The sequence below is a fragment of the Pogona vitticeps genome, chromosome 4 (assembly GCF_051106095.1).
Source record: "Pogona vitticeps strain Pit_001003342236 chromosome 4, PviZW2.1, whole genome shotgun sequence".
NCBI lineage: Eukaryota > Metazoa > Chordata > Lepidosauria > Squamata > Agamidae > Pogona > Pogona vitticeps.
Window position 1 is genome coordinate 7,614,221 of NC_135786.1, and position 18,008 is coordinate 7,632,228.

The 18,008-nt window shown below is 48.1% G+C and overlaps 1 protein-coding gene, 1 long non-coding RNA gene and 2 other non-coding genes across 4 annotated transcripts in view; 2 read left to right on the forward strand and 2 right to left on the reverse strand.

The window, feature by feature from the left end:
* The window catches only part of SRMS (src-related kinase lacking C-terminal regulatory tyrosine and N-terminal myristylation sites), a 32,608-nt gene extending 22,070 nt beyond the window's left edge, over positions 1 to 10,538 (forward strand). Inside the window, exons 3-8 of the mRNA XM_072996728.2 lie at positions 2,179 to 2,345; positions 3,321 to 3,462; positions 4,440 to 4,595; positions 8,475 to 8,656; positions 8,967 to 9,123; positions 10,121 to 10,538. Coding sequence (XP_072852829.2) covers positions 2,179 to 2,345; positions 3,321 to 3,462; positions 4,440 to 4,595; positions 8,475 to 8,656; positions 8,967 to 9,123; positions 10,121 to 10,314 — 998 coding nt within the window. The 3' untranslated portion in view covers positions 10,315 to 10,538. The remainder of the gene's footprint in view (positions 1 to 2,178; positions 2,346 to 3,320; positions 3,463 to 4,439; positions 4,596 to 8,474; positions 8,657 to 8,966; positions 9,124 to 10,120) is intronic.
* On the reverse strand, positions 1,880 to 8,826 carry LOC140706477 (uncharacterized). Its single transcript, XR_013544378.1, has 2 exons — positions 8,549 to 8,826; positions 1,880 to 3,995 (listed from the first exon to the last, which is right to left on the reverse strand). It is a non-coding gene; the product is annotated as an uncharacterized LOC140706477 (long non-coding RNA).
* Positions 10,539 to 14,664: 4,126 nt separating the features above from the next.
* LOC140707208 (U5 spliceosomal RNA) lies at positions 14,665 to 14,780 on the forward strand. Its single transcript, XR_012087130.1, has one exon. It is a non-coding gene; the product is annotated as a U5 spliceosomal RNA (small nuclear RNA).
* Positions 14,781 to 16,302: 1,522 nt separating this feature from the next.
* LOC140707209 (U5 spliceosomal RNA) lies at positions 16,303 to 16,418 on the reverse strand. The gene has a single exon (XR_012087131.1). It is a non-coding gene; the product is annotated as a U5 spliceosomal RNA (small nuclear RNA).
* Between the last annotated feature and the right edge of the window lie 1,590 nt (positions 16,419 to 18,008).

Here is an 18,008-nt window from a genome sequence, read left to right on the forward strand (position 1 = left end):
GTTGTTGTTTAGTCATTTAGTCATGTCCGACTCTTCGTGACCCCATGGACCAGAGCACGCCAGGCCTTCCTGTCTTCCACTGCCTCCCGGAGTTGGGTCAAATTCATCTTGGTCGCTTCGATGACCCTGTCCAACCATCTCATCCTCTGTCAGCCCCTTCTCTTTCTTCCTTCACACTTTCCCAACATCAGGGTCTTTTCCAGGGAGTCTTTTCTTCTCATTAGATGGCCAAAGTACTGGAGCCTCAGTTTCAGGACCTGTCCTTCCAGTGAGCACTCAGGACAGATTAGCAAGGGCTATGATGTCATATGCCACTGCCACCTATTTCAGCCCAACCTCCCATCTTAGCTACAGCCATCAGAGAATTTACGAGAGACATGGAGTTGATGGTTGCATGCCGTTGCTATGGTAATGCAAAGCATGTGAGGGTATTTGGGTTTTTAATTGCACAGGAGTGACGTTAGCTTTACAAAAGAGACGCTCCTGGTCAAAACAAAAAAAAATGATTTGTTGAGATGAATTGGTCCAGCTGCGTGCATTTTTAGACTTTCCTAGTGGACAGGGTGGGACGTGGTGGCGCTGCGGGCTAAACCACAGAAGCATGTGCTGCAGGGTCAGAAGACCAGCAGTCGTAAGATTGAATGCACGTGATGGAGTGAGCGCCTGTCTCTTTCTCCCAGCTCCTCGCCAACCTAGCAGTTTGAAAGCATGCAAATGCGAGTAGATAAATAGGTACCACCTCGGTGGGAAGGTAAAACAGCGTTCCCTAGTCACGCTGGCCACATGGCAGTGGAAACTGTCTTTGGACAAGCACTGGCTCTACAGCTTGAAAACGGGATGAGCACCTCCCCCTAGATTTGGACACAACTGGACTAAAAATGTCAAGGGGAAACTTGACCTTTAGTGGACGGGAGAGGGGCTGCCTACAGGCACAGTTGGTCATAATGAGGATTTGGGATGCCTGAGCCCTTTGCATTTCCAAGTGTGATATAATAAGGGTAGGCAAAGCTGTGTAAGAGGAAGCAGAAGTGAATGCTGTTTTCTGGCCAAAGTCTTGGAAGCAACAAAGAGAGCATCTAAACACCAAAGAGTCCCTGAGAGCTGCCTAAACTCCACCCCTTCCTTGTCCATTGAGAAAAACTTAAAGGGGCAAGGTTCTGCTATGCCAGCATCCTCAGGTGACACTGGCGTCGTCCACAGGAGGCCCTCAGGCCCTGAGACTTAAAAGTCCTCAGCATGGCTGGGGACTCAAGTCCTGGGACTTGCTGTCAAGTCAGACGCAAGTCGCACCTGTGATTTGACTCAAACTTGACTCAAGTTTTTTTTTCCAATGACTCGAATCATGACGTGGAACCCACCCACTCCCTCCCTCTTTTCTGCAGGGAAAAAAGCTTGTTTTGAATAGAGACTCTGACTTAGAGTTTGGGGCTTGATACCAAAGATTCAGGCTCGGATTTGGGGCTTGGTACCAAAGACTAAGGCTTGGGCGGTCAGACTTGGACTCCAAGACTTGCCAGCATCCCTGCTCTTCAGGGAGCACCTACTGGCGAGAAGCACCTTTGAAGGAAACCCTGCAGGTGATCTCAGTCTCCTCTTTTTGACCTCAGTTCACCTGAGGTGGCACGAGCGATGCTCCGTGTTGCCGAATCCAGTTCACTTTTGCTTATGGGATTGGGATGAGGGCCACTGCCCGGTTGTTTCCCACAAGGAGCAAAACGGCTTGAAAGGGCTCGGTCATAACACCAGAACAGTGAGTCATGGTTCCTTTATCTAAGGAGTTTGAGCCCCAGGGAACCTCGAGGTGCCAACAGAAATAGTCTTCTTTGGCGTGAACTTAAGAATTCCTGAGATACCTCCAGAAGAATCCCCATCACACATATCTTTTGCCATATTTGCCTCAAAAACTACTGTTTTATTTATTTATTTAAAATATTTTGTCCTGCCTTTCTCCATAAAAAGAACGCATGGTGGCTGTTGACACATGCGGTGTTAATCATATTGAGAGGATGAACATGCCGTGATGTATGGATTTCCATTTCTCCAATACAGGAAAATATGTCAGTAGTGTGAAGGGTACCCTGGCGGCTTCCCCAGTGTGGCTCAAACTAAGGAATAAATCAGGCAGGATCGAAGCCGCTTCCATCTGTCTCATTCTCTCTCCTCTCTTTCTGTTGTTAGTTCGGAATCACGCCAAAGTACGGCACTTCCGGATCTACAAGCATCCTGCAGGAAGTTTTTACTTAGAAAAAGGACACACCTTTCCCAGTCTGGAGCAACTCTTGGCTTACTACACCATCAACTGGAAGGTCATACAGAGCCCTTTACTGCAGCCTTGCATCCAGAAGGTTAGTGTTTAAAGCAGGAGGGACTTTGAATGGAGGCGAAGTAGAGGGAGACTTAATTTTTGGGGCATCCTTCAGTCTCGAAAAACGATGGTAACGTGCTCTGAATAGAGGTCTTAGAACAGCATCTAGTGTGGCTGATAAGGCCAATTCAAGAGTGACCATCCCTTCCCCACTGCAGATAAAAATACAATCTGTCCCCTGTCCAGCTCCCTGGTTTTGCTGGTGTCAGGACTGTCTCTTTGCCTTGGCTTGCTGGACAAGGGTCTCTTCAAATTGGGAGAGGCCGTGATGCACTGTCTGCCTCCAGGCCAAACGCTCAGATGTCAGGGTTTCCCATCTGTTGAGGTCTATTCTTAAGGTCCTTCAGATCCCGCTTGCAGATATCCTTGTATCGCAGCTGTGGTCTCCCTCCAGGGCAATTTCCCTGCACTAATTCTCCATACAGGAGATCTTTTGGAATCACCCATTCTCACGACATGCCCAAGCCAACGTAGATGTCACTGTTTCACTAATGTATACATACTAAAAATTCCAGCTCGTTCTACCCTATTTCCCCAAAAATAAGACCTAACCTGAAAATAAGCCCTAGTATGATTTTTCAGGTTAGGTCATATTTTGGGGGAAATAATATAATATTAATATTAATAATTAATATGTCCTACCCCGGACAGTGTGATTAATATGTCCTACCCCAGTTAAGTGAAACCCCCACCCTCCTCCATTGTGCAGCAACCAGGAGATGACATGACTGTATTTGAATCAATGTAGATTGCTGTACATGACAAAAATGAAACATCCCCTGAAAATAAGCCCTACTGCATTCTTTGGAGCAAAAATTAATGTAAAATTATTTTTCGGGGAAACATGGTAGGACTACTCTATTTGGAATTTTGTCCTGGCAGGTGATACCAACTGAGTAACAAACTGAATAATAATTTAACATATATGTACATTTTGGGACTTGTATTTTTGCAGAGGGCCCCCGAGACAGACCAGTGGGAACGTCCCCGTTCCGAGTTCCAGCTCTGGAGGAAGTTGGGGGAAGGATGCTTTGGGGAAGTGTGGGAAGGAATGTGGAAGAACACGGTGCCAGTGGCCATCAAAATCATGAAGCAAGGTACGTAGGTGGAAAGAGCGCATGGTGAAATTCTCCTCCTCTCATCTTCTCACTTTCCTGTTTCCCAATGGATGGCCCTTCGCATTTGACTATGATGTCAACTATGATGTAAGACGTCTTCCGGATCAGTTTCGTAGAGGAACGAGGCGATCGTATCATCCTCGTTTGATCCTGACAATATAAACAGGACCTTAACAATCAGATAAAGTTAAAGCAGAAGTTCAACCACGTTGTTCCATTTAAGCAGGAGAGTTCTCCATCAGAAGCACTGTTCTTCCTCTGGATGGTCTCCTCCTTCCGAAAGGCAGTCCAGCCCAATGAGATCAAATTAGATCAAGTCTAGTTTAAAAATTAAAAAAAGAAACCACCCGGGAGGAGACCGGGCGCCTTGTTATTCCCCAACCATTAGCAGCACCCAGCCAGAAATCTCAGCAAGCCACAAGCAGGCTTGAGGGGCAATGCAATTTTCTTTGAATCACAGTAGGACCACCATATCTGGAGGGGATGAGTTCCAAGTTCCTCTCCCATGGATGCTGAAAAACACAAATTAGAGTGAACACCATTTAAATAGCAGACACTATAAATACCATGGTCTCTAGATCCTTCTATGCCCAGTTCTGGTAAGTTCACCTTTAGAAATATACCTGTATATTCCTAGGATTTTTCTTTCAATCTGTTTAATGTTTTCAGGCTGTGGATAAATGAATCAGCGGATACTGATCCTGCAGGCAAGGGGGTACTTCTGTATCTTTTTTATCCTTTCTAATTCCTCCACTGAGCAGGGGACTTGATGGCCTTATAGACCCCCGTCTATTTGTTTAACAAGGCAGAAACGTCCACTTGCGCCCTCTAGAGGAAATATTTTTTTTAAAAAAATGAATAAAAAGAGGGAGGCAAGGGACCCAAGCTATCAGGGAGCAGGCCTGTCTTTCTTCAAGCTCTTTAACCCTTGCACCGCTGGCCTTTTCTTTCAACAGCGGACATGAGAGACGACTTTGTGAAAGAGATCCAGAACTTGAAAAGCCTGAAGCACACGAGGCTCATCAAACTCCTGGCCATCTGCTCCGTGGGCGAACCCGTCTACATCGTCACCGAGCTGATGAGGAAGGGCAACCTGCACAGCTACCTCAACAGTGAGCATTGCTCCCCTCTTGTGTTTCTGGCATTATTGACATCATCCTTATACCACTAGCCTCTCCCTCCGCCGGCAAAAAAACAAAACAGCCCATGCCTCCTTGGGATTATTTTGAGATTATTTTTGACACACACACACACACACACACACACACACACACACATTTATGTGTGCAGAAAAAATACACAGACACACACAGACACACAGAGAGACATACCCCCATATCCACTGGGAATCGTTTTTCCTGAAAAATGTGGATTATAGTAAACACTACTCATAGCATGATCTCTTGCTCCCTCTAGTGACCGATTCCTGTAATGACATTGTGGACTTTTACATTACAGTACAATGGTACCTTGATTTACGAACTTAATCCGTTTTGGAACGACGTTCGTACATCGAAAAGTTTGTACGTCAAAGTATCATTTCCTATTGAAATGCATGGGAACGGAATTAATCCGTTCCAGCATTTCGAAAGGCAAAAAGGCAGGGGGAAAGGCCTGGAAATTCGAATGTCCAGCCCTAACTCCATGCCTTTTGGCCTCCGATGTCGGGGGGGAAGCCCTTTGAGACCTCCGAAGGGGCCGATCGCTCCATTCGCAAAAAATGGCATTGATTTCCAAACGGAACCTCGACCTCGTTCGTAGGTCAAGGCTCTGTTCGCAAGTTGATGCCAATTTTTGCCGACGGAGCTGTTCGTAAATCAATATATTCATATGTAGGGACGTTCGTAAGTCAAGGGTTGACTGTATTTCTTGAGTGAACACTATACATAGCATGGTCTTCTTGCTCCCTCTGATGTCCTGTTTTGGTAACTTCACCTTTAGATATATATTTCTACAATTCTTCTTTTAATATGTTTAATATTTTCAGACCGTAGATAAGTGAACCCGACTGTTAGGCAGAGTGAAGCAGATTTCATAGAGCAGCTGGTGGTAAATTACTTACTTTGCTATTACTGTATTTTTGTTCTCGTGAAGGGAGAGGCACAATGTGCTGTACTTGCATAGAGAACCACCTTCACTTGGTCATCAAATGACCATCTGTTGCTCGGCCTCAGGCAGCAAAATATTTTGGGTGGCTCCACTTATTTTCTGTATGGATTAACACAATCATTCCACCAATCGGATGGTGTGGCAGTAGGCGATTTAGAGTAAAATCGAGTTCCATCTACCCATGCATCCACTGACAAATCATTTTGGATGTCACGCCTTGTGTTTAATGAAGGATTTTAAAAGGAAAACAGTGAAAGGGCAGAAGCAATGTGTACTCCTATGCAAGTTATTCTGCTGCAGATAATGCATGACACATCCCAAAGCAATCAATGGGTGTATTGCAAACAGATCCTGCGACTTGATCATAGCTGTTACCTAAATCTGTGTGGGAGGAGTTTCTGATTTCATTTGCCATATAATATTCCACCAGTCAAGAAGTCTGGTTGATTGCCTTACTTTCTGGACTGTGGATCTGTGTCTGTTTGTGTATGTGTATGGGAACACCTTTGTTTCTAAGGTGAGGTAACACCTTAAAACACATACATCATTGTATCACAAATTAGTTAAGAAAGTCAATAGTGGTGCCTCGCATTGCGGCGTTAATTCATTCCGCAAAAATCACTGCAGAATGAAAACGTCGCAATGTGAAATAAAAAAGCCCATAGAAACGCACTAAAACGCGATTAATGCATTCCTATGGGCTTAAAACTCACAGTTCAGTGAAGATCTTCCATACCGCAGCCATTTTCGGTGCCTCTTAAGCGAGGAATCTGTCCCAGAAAACAGCAGACGGCCATTTTGTTTACCCAGCGGCCATTTTGAAACCGCCGATCAGCTGTTTTTGAATCGTCGCTTTGCGATGCTCTGTTCCCGAAGCAGGGAACCGATCATTGCAAAGCGAAATTCCCCCATAGGGAACATCGCAAAGTGATCGCTTTTGCGATTGCAAAAAATGCATCGCAGAGCGTTTTCATCGCTAAACGGAGCGATCACTATGTGAGGCACCACTGTATAGAATAATTGAGTTGGAAGAGACCTATAAGGCCATCATGTCCAACCCTCTGCTCAGTGCAGGAATCCAAGTCAAAGCAGATGGTTGTCCAATTTTCTCTTGAATGCTTCCAGTGTTGGAGCACTCATCACCTCCCAAAGTAATTGGTTCCATTGTCGTACTGCTCTAACAGTTGGAAAGTTTTTCCTGGTATTCAGCCAAAATCTGGCTTCCTGTAACTTGAGCCCATTGTTGCATGTCCTGCATTCTGGGATGATCGAGAACAGATCCTGCCCCTCCACTGGATGACCACCTTTCAAGTATTTGAAAACTGCTATCTGATCTCGCCTCAGCCTTCTGTTCTCAAGGCCAAACTGGCCCAGCATTTTCAGTCTATAAATTCCTCCTGGCTTTTACTCTCAGCTGAGAAATATCTGACCCAGAAAGGCATCCGTCGGCTTCCCATCAGGGCGTTCTTTCGTGAGAGATGCCCCGTGGTGGAGAACTTGACCTGCTTTTGAAATCTAGTTTGTGACCTCAGGAGGGGCGACTCCTAAGGAGAACCAGTTTGGAGCCACACTGACGAGGAAGCAGCTGAGTGAATGGTTGCTAAACATTAACCGTGCATGACAATGAGCTTCCTGATTACATGATGCCATTTATAACAAAGCAGGTTTAAAAAACGAGACCAGGTTTGTTTATTGTGTCTTTTCTTCACTCGGCATCACTTGCTTCCTTCTTTTTACGATGTGTGCTCAGGCTTGTCTGTGCCGACATATCCACAGGTTCCTAGTAACTTCACGAGTAACACGATATGGAAATAGACACAGAATAGAAGTGGGGTTGAATCCATGCAAGTGGAAGTGGGAATCCCAAACAGTTCTGAAAGTGTAGGGGAAAATGCCACACTACAAGAACATCTGCTTCTTTCTCTAACGGAAAAACAAAGTCACTCTAACCCTCTTTGCAGCAAAGATGAACGTTCAAATGGACAAGCAACACTTGGCAAAATCTTAACAGAGACCTGGTGTAGCACTGGGATTAAGTGAGCAGCCCATGTTTTGTTTTGTTTTGTTTTGTTTTAAATTTCAGTTCTGCACTATTGAACTCCAGGAATATTTTGTAAGAAAATGCGGCTCTGTTTTATCTAGAAAGTATCTTGGGTTTGGTGCAAATTACTGGCACAAGAGCTGCTCTGGAAAGCTAGCAGGACTCTGCAAGGTTTTGAGGATAGTAAACTGACACTTACCCATTTCTGCCCATCACCTGGAACTATGGGCTGTTCCGGAGAGAGCAAAACTTTCTCCCATGCTTTCTCTCAGCTGGTCACAAAACACTGCAGGCTTTATAGATATTGGGGGCTTCCCTTTAAAACCCACTTTTCTGTAAACTACTTTAAGAAATCTTAGATATCCTTTAATATAGACAGACAGACAGACAGACAGACAGACAGACAGACAGACAGACAGACAGACAGACAGACATTCTCTTCTTGCGCTACATTTGTTTGCATGTGTGTTTGTGTGTTAACTGAAACCCTAACAGAGAGCTTCCGAGTAGGAAGCTTTGACTGCAGACATGAACTTCCGTGGGAAACCCCACAGCACTAAAGTGAGAATAAAATAAGTCACATGGAAGGATGAGACAAAAAGTCAAGGAAAGACATGAAAAAAGCAGGGAATGTGATGGGATAAGCCTTCTGTCATGTGGATGGTGAAAAAAAAATGATCGAGCGCAGAGCCAGGTATGAGAACAGAGGCTTCATCTACAAACATCCTGTTTTGCACTCTCTGTATTAAGATTAGAAATGCCCAACAGCAAGAGGGACTTGAAAATATTTGGGTATTAAGAAGGATTCTCTCAAACCTCTTCTGTTTCTCCCCCCCCCCAGGTGCTGCAGGCCAGGAACTGACCACTCATCACCTGCTCAGCATTTCTTGCCAAGTGGCTGATGGGATGACTTACCTGGAAGAGCAACACGTCGTGCACAGAGACTTGGCAGCCAGAAACATCTTGGTGGGAGATGACCTGGCTTGCAAAATAGCAGACTTCGGCCTCGCGAGGCTCCTCAAGGTTGGTTCACGGACACCCACCTGTTCATCTCTCCAGTGGCTCTGTTTCTTTCCTTGAAGCCTAGAACTGAAACCATTCTGCGTGTGTGAATACGAAACAGCCTCCTGGCTGTTTTTCATTCCTCCCAAACTGTCTATGAATTTTGCAACCCTTGGCAAAAAAAATATATATGTTTTGACTGCAACTCCCAGAATCCCCCAAACAGCAGGGACAATGGCTCTGTTGGCTGGGGCATTCTGGGAGTTGTGGTCCAAGAGGTTTCTCTCCCAAGATGCCTTCTGTTAAGGGCTTGTTTCTCCCTTCCTTCCAGGATGACATTTACTCCACCACGAGCAACGTCATGATCCCTGTGAAATGGACAGCTCCCGAAGCAGCCATCTACCAGACTTACTCGCTGAAATCAGATGTGTGGTCCTATGGGATTCTCCTCTATGAGGTTTTCAGCTACGGACAATGTCCGTACGAAGGTAGGCGATCATCGGAAGCAGCGACAACACCCTTATCTGCAAAAAAGCTGAAATAAAGTTATATTGCAGAAACAACATAAAGAGCAGGAATGAAGTTATCGGTGTAGTTACCATCTAGTTACCGTCAAGCGTTACTTTAGAATTTTTAAATTTTTATGGGATACGCCTGTCCACCAAAAACACTGTGTTTAAAAAACAAAAAGTTATGGAAGCTAATAACAAATAACCATCAGTGGAACAGGTAACATAAGCAAGGTACTATTTCACCACTGCAACTTATAATGGCAGTGGTTTACTTTAACACTGCAACAAGTCAAGGGGATACATTACCTCTTTAAAATAATTTTCCAAACTTTCTTCTTCCATCTCCTAACATGCAGTTCTTTGGGCGTGGGCACTGTTTCTTATGTTTTACGGCACAATGTAAATTCCTCAACATGTGCTCTTCCAGCCTTGGGAACTTTGTAGGGGGCCTTCGGTGAGATTTTTGACCTACTGTATGTTGTTTACTTGCGTTTTTACCAATGGACAATGTCTGTATGAAGGCAGACGATCATTGGAGGTAAAAAAAACCAACAACTGTAAATAGTTGCTTTGGGGAGCGATGCGGGTGTCGTAAAGTTAGGTTCAAAAAGTAACATAAAGAGTAGGAATCAAGTTACTTTATTGGTGCCATCATTAACACCTTCTAGTTACATTCATGTGTTACTTTAGGATTTTTTTTAAAAAAATTATGTCATATACAGAACTTGTCCACCCAAAATGCTTGTGGGGGTGTGGCGGCATATGAGTATTTGTTGAATCACCTCACACAGTAAGCTGTCTTGGAACAACCCTGCCTAAAAACACAGCTAAGAACTGCTGCATTGTTGCGTTCATATTTTTTTCCACTCGGTGCTCTTTTATGCCATCTGGATCAGAAAATAACGCAAATTCCCATTGAAATGTGACTTTCCAGTTAACTTGGTTGTTTATTAATACATATATCTTCTTCCAGGGATGACCAACCAAGAAACTATCCAGCAGATTTCTCGAGGCTACCGCCTCCCTCGTCCGAACAGCTGCTCTCCCGAAATTTACAGTCTCATGCTTGAATGCTGGAAGGGCCACCCTGAAGACCGGCCGTCTTTCCTTAACTTGAGGGACATGCTTTTCTCTATTTACAAATGGACCCACCACCCCTTTTCTTGAAGGGGAAACCCCATCCGCCATATTTAAAACAAGACTTTGACATCTTGCGGCCACCATGGGATTAGCAGAACGGTTAGAAATGGCTCGCTCCAGCCAGCTTTGGGCTCAAAGGACACTCGTGCATTTGAAATGGGGATATAGGAAGGCCGCCATCTCCAGATATGTTGCAAAATGCTCCGATTCGGGTCTAGCTAAGGCCCCCTTGGCTTTCCTGGCTGTGTTGACCGGAAGATAATTCACTATAGATACAGTACAGCCAAGATGTGAACGGCAGTGGGGGCTAATTTGACATGTACGCCAGTAGACTTTAATTATTCAACAAAAGTGCACATATATAGTCTGAAGGGGAGGTGATCGGTCATTTGCAGCAATGCACCATTAATTGTCTTTTGCTTCGTTAGCAGTCCTGAGGGATCAGTGATTCTTTTCAGAGTTGGGCAGAGCAAAGGAGCAGGTTTTGGCTTCCGAAAAATGGTCAGCCACACCATTGTTGATGGCCGCGTTGTTCTTCTCTGTGGTGGAGAGCGGTTCTTATGGACTTTTCTGCCTCGGGTGCCAACAGAACTGAAATGGTTTTGAGCACCATGTTCTTGAATAGAAGAGGGTGCCACTCCCGGCTTCTTCTCTGGCTGCCAATGGCTGTCGGCTCTTTCTACTTCAGAAAGAACTCGGAGCAACCGACACATGCCAGTGTATAAATGTTATCAAGAGATAGATGCTCAATAAAGAATACAGAGAGATAAAGAGCAATAAGGCACCGTGAAAAAAATGAACACTTGACTATTGTGTCTAAATGACAATAGTGAGCAGGATAACCCGGTCTCCCTCAGGCAGGGAGGTCCCCAATCGCCACAGGTGAGTGAGAAAGAGAACGAGAGAGAGAGAGAGAGAGAGAGAGAGGAGGAGGAGAAGGAGGAGAAGGAGAAATAGAGGGTGTGGTTGTGTTTGTAAAAGAGAGAGAGAAAATGGATGCCCCCCTGTATATTGTCCCCCTGCTTATTTAACTTATATGGAGAATACATCATGTGAAAGGCCGGACTGGAGGAATCCCAAGCCGGAATTAAGGTTGCCAGAAGAAATATCAACAACCTCCGATATGCAGATGATACCACTCTGATGGCAGAAAGTGAGGAAGAATTAAAGAACCTCTTAATAAGGCTGAAAGAGGAGAGTGCAAAAAACGGTCTGAAGCTCAACATCAAAAATACTAAGATCATGGCCGCTGGTCCCATCACCTCCTGGCAAATAGAAGCGGAAGATACGGAGGCAGTGACGGATTTCGCTTTCTTGGGCTCCATGATCACTGCAGATGGTGACAGAAGCCCCAAAATTAAAAGACGCCTGCTTCTTGGGAGGAAAGTGATGACAAACCTTGACAGCATCTTAAAAAGCAGAGACATCACCTTGCCAACAAAAGTCCGAATAGTCAAAGCTATGGTTTTTCCAGTAGCGATGTATGGAAGTGAGAGCTGAGACATAAAGAAAGCAGACCGCCAAAGAATTGATGCCTTTGAATTGTGGTGCTGGAGGAGACTCTTGAGAGTCCCCTGGACTGTAACGAGAACAAACCGATCCATTCTGAAGGAAATGAACCTTGAGTGTTCACTGTAAGGACAGATCCTGAAACTGAGGGTCCAATACTTTGGCCACCTCATGAGAAGAGAGGACTCCCTGGAAAAGGCCTTAATGTTGGGAAAGTGTGAGGGCAAGAGGAGAAGAGGAAGACAGAGGATGAGATGGTTGGACAGGGTCATCGAAGCGACCAACGTGAATTTGACCCAACTCTGGGAAGCAGTGGAAGACAGGAGGGTCTGGCGTGCTCTGGTCCGTGGGGTCACGAAGGGTCGGACATGACTAAACGACTAAACAACAACAAATGTGTCATCTATGGCTAAAACAGATAGATAGGTAGATGGGTAAGGGTGTTTCTTTGTATATACGACAGAGACAAGTGATGATTGGGAATAAGACTGGGAATAAGGATTCTCTTTCCCCCCTCCCTCTCTCTCTCTCTCTCTCTCTCGTGTGTGTGTGTGTGTTTGTGTGTGTGTGTGTGTGAGAGAGAGAGAGAGAGAGAGAGAGGATGCATTGATGGTTGAGTGTATATTTAAAAAAAGAGAGAGAGCTTAGGTGTATGTGTGTGCATGAAGGAATGAGAATGGGCAGCTATATATGAAGGCTGTTCTGTGAATATGTGGATATTATAGGGCGTGCATGGGTGTATATTTCCCTATCTGCTTTTTCCCTCTGGATCTCAACCGCTTGATTCAATGTCACGCCATCCTGATGCTCTTGCCAGAAGATCGAATGGGGAGAGGTCCCCAGAATTCTGGTTCAGAAATGACGGGAAGGCCACAGTAGCTCACCCACCCACCCTCTGTCTCTCTGGTCACCCTGTCCTCTGCCTCCCCGCCCCCCATCCTTTGCAAGTGGGCACCTCAGCCACCACTTGAGCAAACTTAATAGCAGGGATCGTAGAACCAACAGCACACCAGTGACCCACAACTGCGATTTAGGGAAATGGGCTTGCACTGTTGATTCACTCTACAGGTGATATCAAATCCACCCAGGGTTTGCTGTTCTACGACACACAGAAGCAGAGTTTCAAGGAACTCAGTTCTCAGCCTTTTGACTCCACAAAACTATTAAAATGTTTTACAATTGCTCTCCTTCAACAGCCCGTTCGGTAACAGCAGAACTGAACAGGAGAGAGATGCTTTCGAGCACTGTTCGTCTTGAAAGGACGACAGCCCTTTTTGATCCCCATTCCTTATCGGAGGCAAATCCCAGCAGGTTCCTCTTTCCTGCTTACAATTGGAATCCGGCTTTTCTTTGGAAACAAGGGGTTGTGTCTTCCCATTAAAAAGAGAGATGACCACACAAAGGCAATTTTCTTCAAGGGTGTGCATGCAAGACAAGAGAGCTCACTTCGCTTCATTTTGCTTCCTGACCCCTGGAAAACAAGATAAAGGTGTAAAGGTGAAGGTTCCCCTTGACTATTAAGTCCAGTCATGTCCGACTCTTAATTGTCTGACACGCTGTTTTTAAGGCGAAGACACGGCTTTGTCCGTAGACACTTTCTGTGGCTGGCATGACTAGACACGGAACGCCGTTTACCTTCCTACCAAGGTGGTCCCTCTTTAACTACTCGCATTTTACATGCTTTCAAACTGCTAGGTTGGCAGGAGCTGGGACAAGCCACGGGAGTTTGCCCCACTGCACGGATTCGAACGGCCAACCTCGGAAGTCATCGGGGAAAGGAGGGGAGCCGCTGACCTTCTCCCAGAGAGTTGCTCCAGAGCTATCAGGGAGGAGAGGGCCAAGCCCCACCCCAAAATGGTTTAGGACCGCACACGTGTGTTGCATGGGGCCCAACAACTCAAAATTGACCCAAGTAATAAAGGCAAGGTCTGGTTCTTAGGGGCTCTGGACCCCTGACCTCCCTCCGACCCACCAGGCCAACCCCGGAGCCCTGCCACCAAGGGACGATCGCCTCCCCCGTCTGCAGCCCCGGGGCAGTTGCCTCGCTTTCGCCCCCGCTTCTTGCCCCGGACGGTCCTCTTTCGGAAAAGAGAGCTAAGAGCCCAGGTGCTCCTGAGCGTGTGCAGAGGGCGTCCCCGGACCTGCCGCGGCTGCGTCAGCGCAGCAAAGGTGCAAAGAGCAATAGAAGAGGAAGCCGACAAGAGGTCCGGAGAGGTGGGGCGATCCGTGGAGTCGGAGGAGCGCCGGGGCGCAGGAAGGCGGGGGGGAAGGGCGGCCTTGAGCGGCCAGACACATTTTATTTTCAAGGAAAACGGGGTTCGCCCTGCTTTGCGAGCCTCCTTCTTCCGGAGCAGTCTATCTTGCTGCTGCCGGGTGAGGAGGAGGAGGAGCGGGGGAAATGCCAGGGACGGCCGTCCGTCCCGGGAGCTGCCCACGTAGCAGCGGCGGCCCGCAAACGGCTACTCCGAGGAGACCGAGCCGGGCAGAGGGGGAGGGCTGGGTTTTCCTAGGAAAACGGAGTTCGCACCTCCAATGCCGGCCGCCACCGCGAGAGGGCGCAGGAAGGGGAGGGAAAAGCTCCGCCCTCTCCCAATGCTTCAGCCGCAGGACGGGGGGACGGGACGTCGGGGAGCTCATTTGCATTCGGCGGCGACCAGGATGCTCCGCGCGACGGAGGGCCCGATTTCGCCGGACTTTCCGCAGCCCTTGGGGGGAGGGGGAACGATGTCCTAATTCCGTGCTTGGGGAGGCGAAGCACGGGGGGGGGGAATGATGAGTCTCCCAGCTTGGAGCCTCGGTGAGGGCGTCGCCGTGACCTCATGGGCCGTCGCGGAGCTTGGGCCCCCCGGCGGGAAACAGCAAGAGGGTATATTCTGGTTTCTCTTCAGACCGCATAAATCTTTCGCCTTTTACTAAAGATTTCCGTGGAGAGGAACGTCCAGGAATTCTGAATGAATTTTTTGAGGCCCTGCTTTGGTGGGGCTACATTTTTTGGTACAAAAAATAGATGATGGCATTTATTAAGGCTTTTTCCCAATCCTTTTCCGCGATTTCTGGCTCTTACTAAAACAGTGAACCAGAGCACGCCAGGCCCTCCTGTCTTCCACTGCCTCCTGGAGTTGGGTCAAGTTCATGTTGGTCGCTTTGATGACACTGTCCAGCCATCTCATCCTCGGTCCTCCCCTTCTCTTGCCATCACACCTTCCTAACTTTTTTCCAAGGACTCTTTTCTTCTCATGACATGGCCAAAGTACTGGAGCCTCAGCTTCAGGATCTGTCCTTCCAGTGAGCACTCAGGGTTGATTTCCTTCAGAATGGATAGGTTTGTTCTCTTTCAAGTCCAGGGGACTCTCAAGAGTCTCCTCCAGCACCACAATTCAAAGGCATCCATTCTTCGGCGGTCAGCCTTCTTTAAAGTCCAGCTCTCACTTCCATACATCACGACAGGATAAACCATAGCTTTGACTATGCGGACTTTTGTTGGCAAGGTGATGTCTCTGCTCTTTAAGATGCTGTCTAGGTTTGTCATTGATGGAGAGAAGCCAGAGTATACGATAGAGACTGGAGGAGGCCTAACCCGTCTTTCTGGGATGGATCACTACCTTGCTGTAGAGAAGACGCTTGGAGCAATTTTTATGGAAAAATAGCCATTCATTGCTAAGTCGTGTCTGACTCTTCGTGACCCCATGAACCAGAGCACACCAGGCCCTCCTGTCTTCCACTGCCTCCCGGAGTTGGGTCAAATTCATATCGGTCACTTCGATGACACTGTCCACCCATCTCGTCCTCTGTCGTCCCCTTCTCCTCTCGCCTTCACACTTTCCCAATATCAGGGTCTTTTCCAGGGAGTCGTCTTCTCTTCCTGTTCCAGAAGGTTTTTAATTGAAATAATATCAGCTGTGGGTCCTGATGGAAATTTTTAGATTGTTTTAATTGTTTTATCGTTTATTGAAAAGGCCCTTTCTCTACAAGCCATCCCTCTTACCTACTGGAGGGATGGCTCTTTCAAAAGGGCCCCCTGGCTAGATCTTAACTGCAGGGTAGGCTCATATGGAAGGAGGGGGTCCTTCAAGTATCCAGGACCCAAGCCAGGGGTTTATTCGTCAAAACAAGGGTTATTTTTTAATAAAACAGCCTTGGTGTCATTGAAAGTTCTGTTACTATGTTTTTTTCTTTGAAGGCGAACCATGACAGTTAGTTGAAACAACTGTACAAGTTATTCTTTCTAAGCTGGAACCTCACTCTTCAGATCTAATTGCTGTGTTGGCACTTGGAAATAAATAATTTTGGTTTTGCGTTGCCTCTTGGGTACCCCCAGCTCAAGAAGGAAAGGGAAAGTTCGCTTCCTTGAATTACTGTACCCCGAGCCTTTTCTCTATACAATAAGGCAGATCCGTCCGCGAAAATTGATTAGGCACCTTCCAGTCTCCATCGTGCTCTAATTGGATCGCTGCGAAGAAACCTTAACAAATACAATCATCTATTTTTTTTTTCACCAAGAAATATAGCCCCACCAAAGCAGGGCCTCAAAAAATTCTCTCCGAACTCCTGGACGTTCCTCTCCACGGAAATCTTTAGTAAAAGGCGAAAGATTTATACGATCTGAAGAGAAACCAGAGTATACCTTTGTTCTGCTTCCCGCCGGGGGTCCAAGCTCCGCGACGGCCCATGAGGTCACGGCGACGCGCCCGACGCTTGTCCTCCCCCCCACCCGGAGGCTCCGAGCTGGGCGACCCATATTCTCCCCCCCCCGCACTCTGCCTCCCCAAGCACGGAATTAGGACGTCGCCTACCCCCCACCCCCGTGCCCTCCGCCACGCGGTGCATCCTGGGCGCTGCCGAATGCAAATGAGCTCCCCGACGTCCCGCCCCTCCTCCTGCGGCTGAAGGGTTGAGAGAGCGGGCGAGAGGGCGGGGCTTTTCTCTCCCCCTTCCTGCGCCCTCTCGCGGTGGCGGCCGGCATTGCAGGCGCGAACCCCATTTTCCTCGGAAAACCCACCCACCCCCTCTCTGCCCGGCTGGGTCTCCTCGGAGTAGCCGTTTGCGGGCCGCCGCTGCTGCTTCGTGGGCAGCTCGCGGGACGGCCCTCCGTCCCTGACATTTCCCCCGCTCCTCCTTCTCCTCACCCGGCAGCAGCAAGATAGACTGCTCCGGAAGAAGGAGGCTCGCCCTGCAGAGCCCGACGCCCTGCCTGCTGACGGGAAACGGCTCTGTACCCGCCCAAGAATCCTGTGTATCGTTTCCAAGACTCACCCACCTTATCGGGCTGCGGGCTTGGTCAGCCTGGCCCGCTTTCCTCGGGAGCAATCCCCCACCCCACCCTACCAAAGCCAAAGAAAACTGGGCAGTCTGCAGGGTGCCACAAGACTCCTCGTTGCTTTGGCTGCCTCCCCGGCCAGCACCGCTCCCAAACGCCCACGGTCGCACTGGAGAGGTTGAAGGAAGGTGCATTCTGCACATGGTCAGGAACCCTGGGGCTGGGCAGCGATGCTTCGCGCGGCCCGTGACTTTAAGGCATGTCTTGGGGGGAGGCAAAACACATACACAAACCCAGGCTGGCGGTGGAAGAGTTAAACAGGACGGGTTGTATTGCTTCTAATTGCAATTTTCCTTCCAGGTTGTGGCCCCGATTTTGAGGGGGATCGGGGCCCTGTGGCTCTTCGGCCCTGGACTACCACTCCCATCCTTCCGTAGGTCACGCTGCGATCGGTAACCCCTCTCCTTTCCCGGCAGCCGAGGAGACTTGTGAAAGCCGAAATCCCCTTTCATCACGGCGGGTTGCAAGAAACGGAACTCCTGGCGGCGTTGCGAGAAAGCGGGGAGGAGCTTCCCCGCCGTGTATTTCCCATCCGCAGGCCGGCCGGCCGGCGCCGGGGGGGGGGGGTATTTCCCTCTCGAGTCACCCTGCTTTTTTGGGGGGGGCAGCTGTGTCCACCTCCCCGGATCGGCACCTCACCGGAGCGGAATCCTTCCGTCCCCCGAGAACCGCTCCGGAGCTCCGCGCCAGGTTTTTCCCCGTGCAGCAGGGAAAAGCAGCGGGGGGGGGGGGGAGGACTACGCTGAGTGGAGTGGGTAGGGGTCATTGAAGGCTATTGAGGAGAGGATGATGGCTCTTTCGCGCCTCGCAAAGGGTTAAATCAGAGTTACCAGTTGACTCCATCACTGCGGGGGTGGGGGGAGGCACCGTCTACATTTTCCTAAGCCTTGAGTGA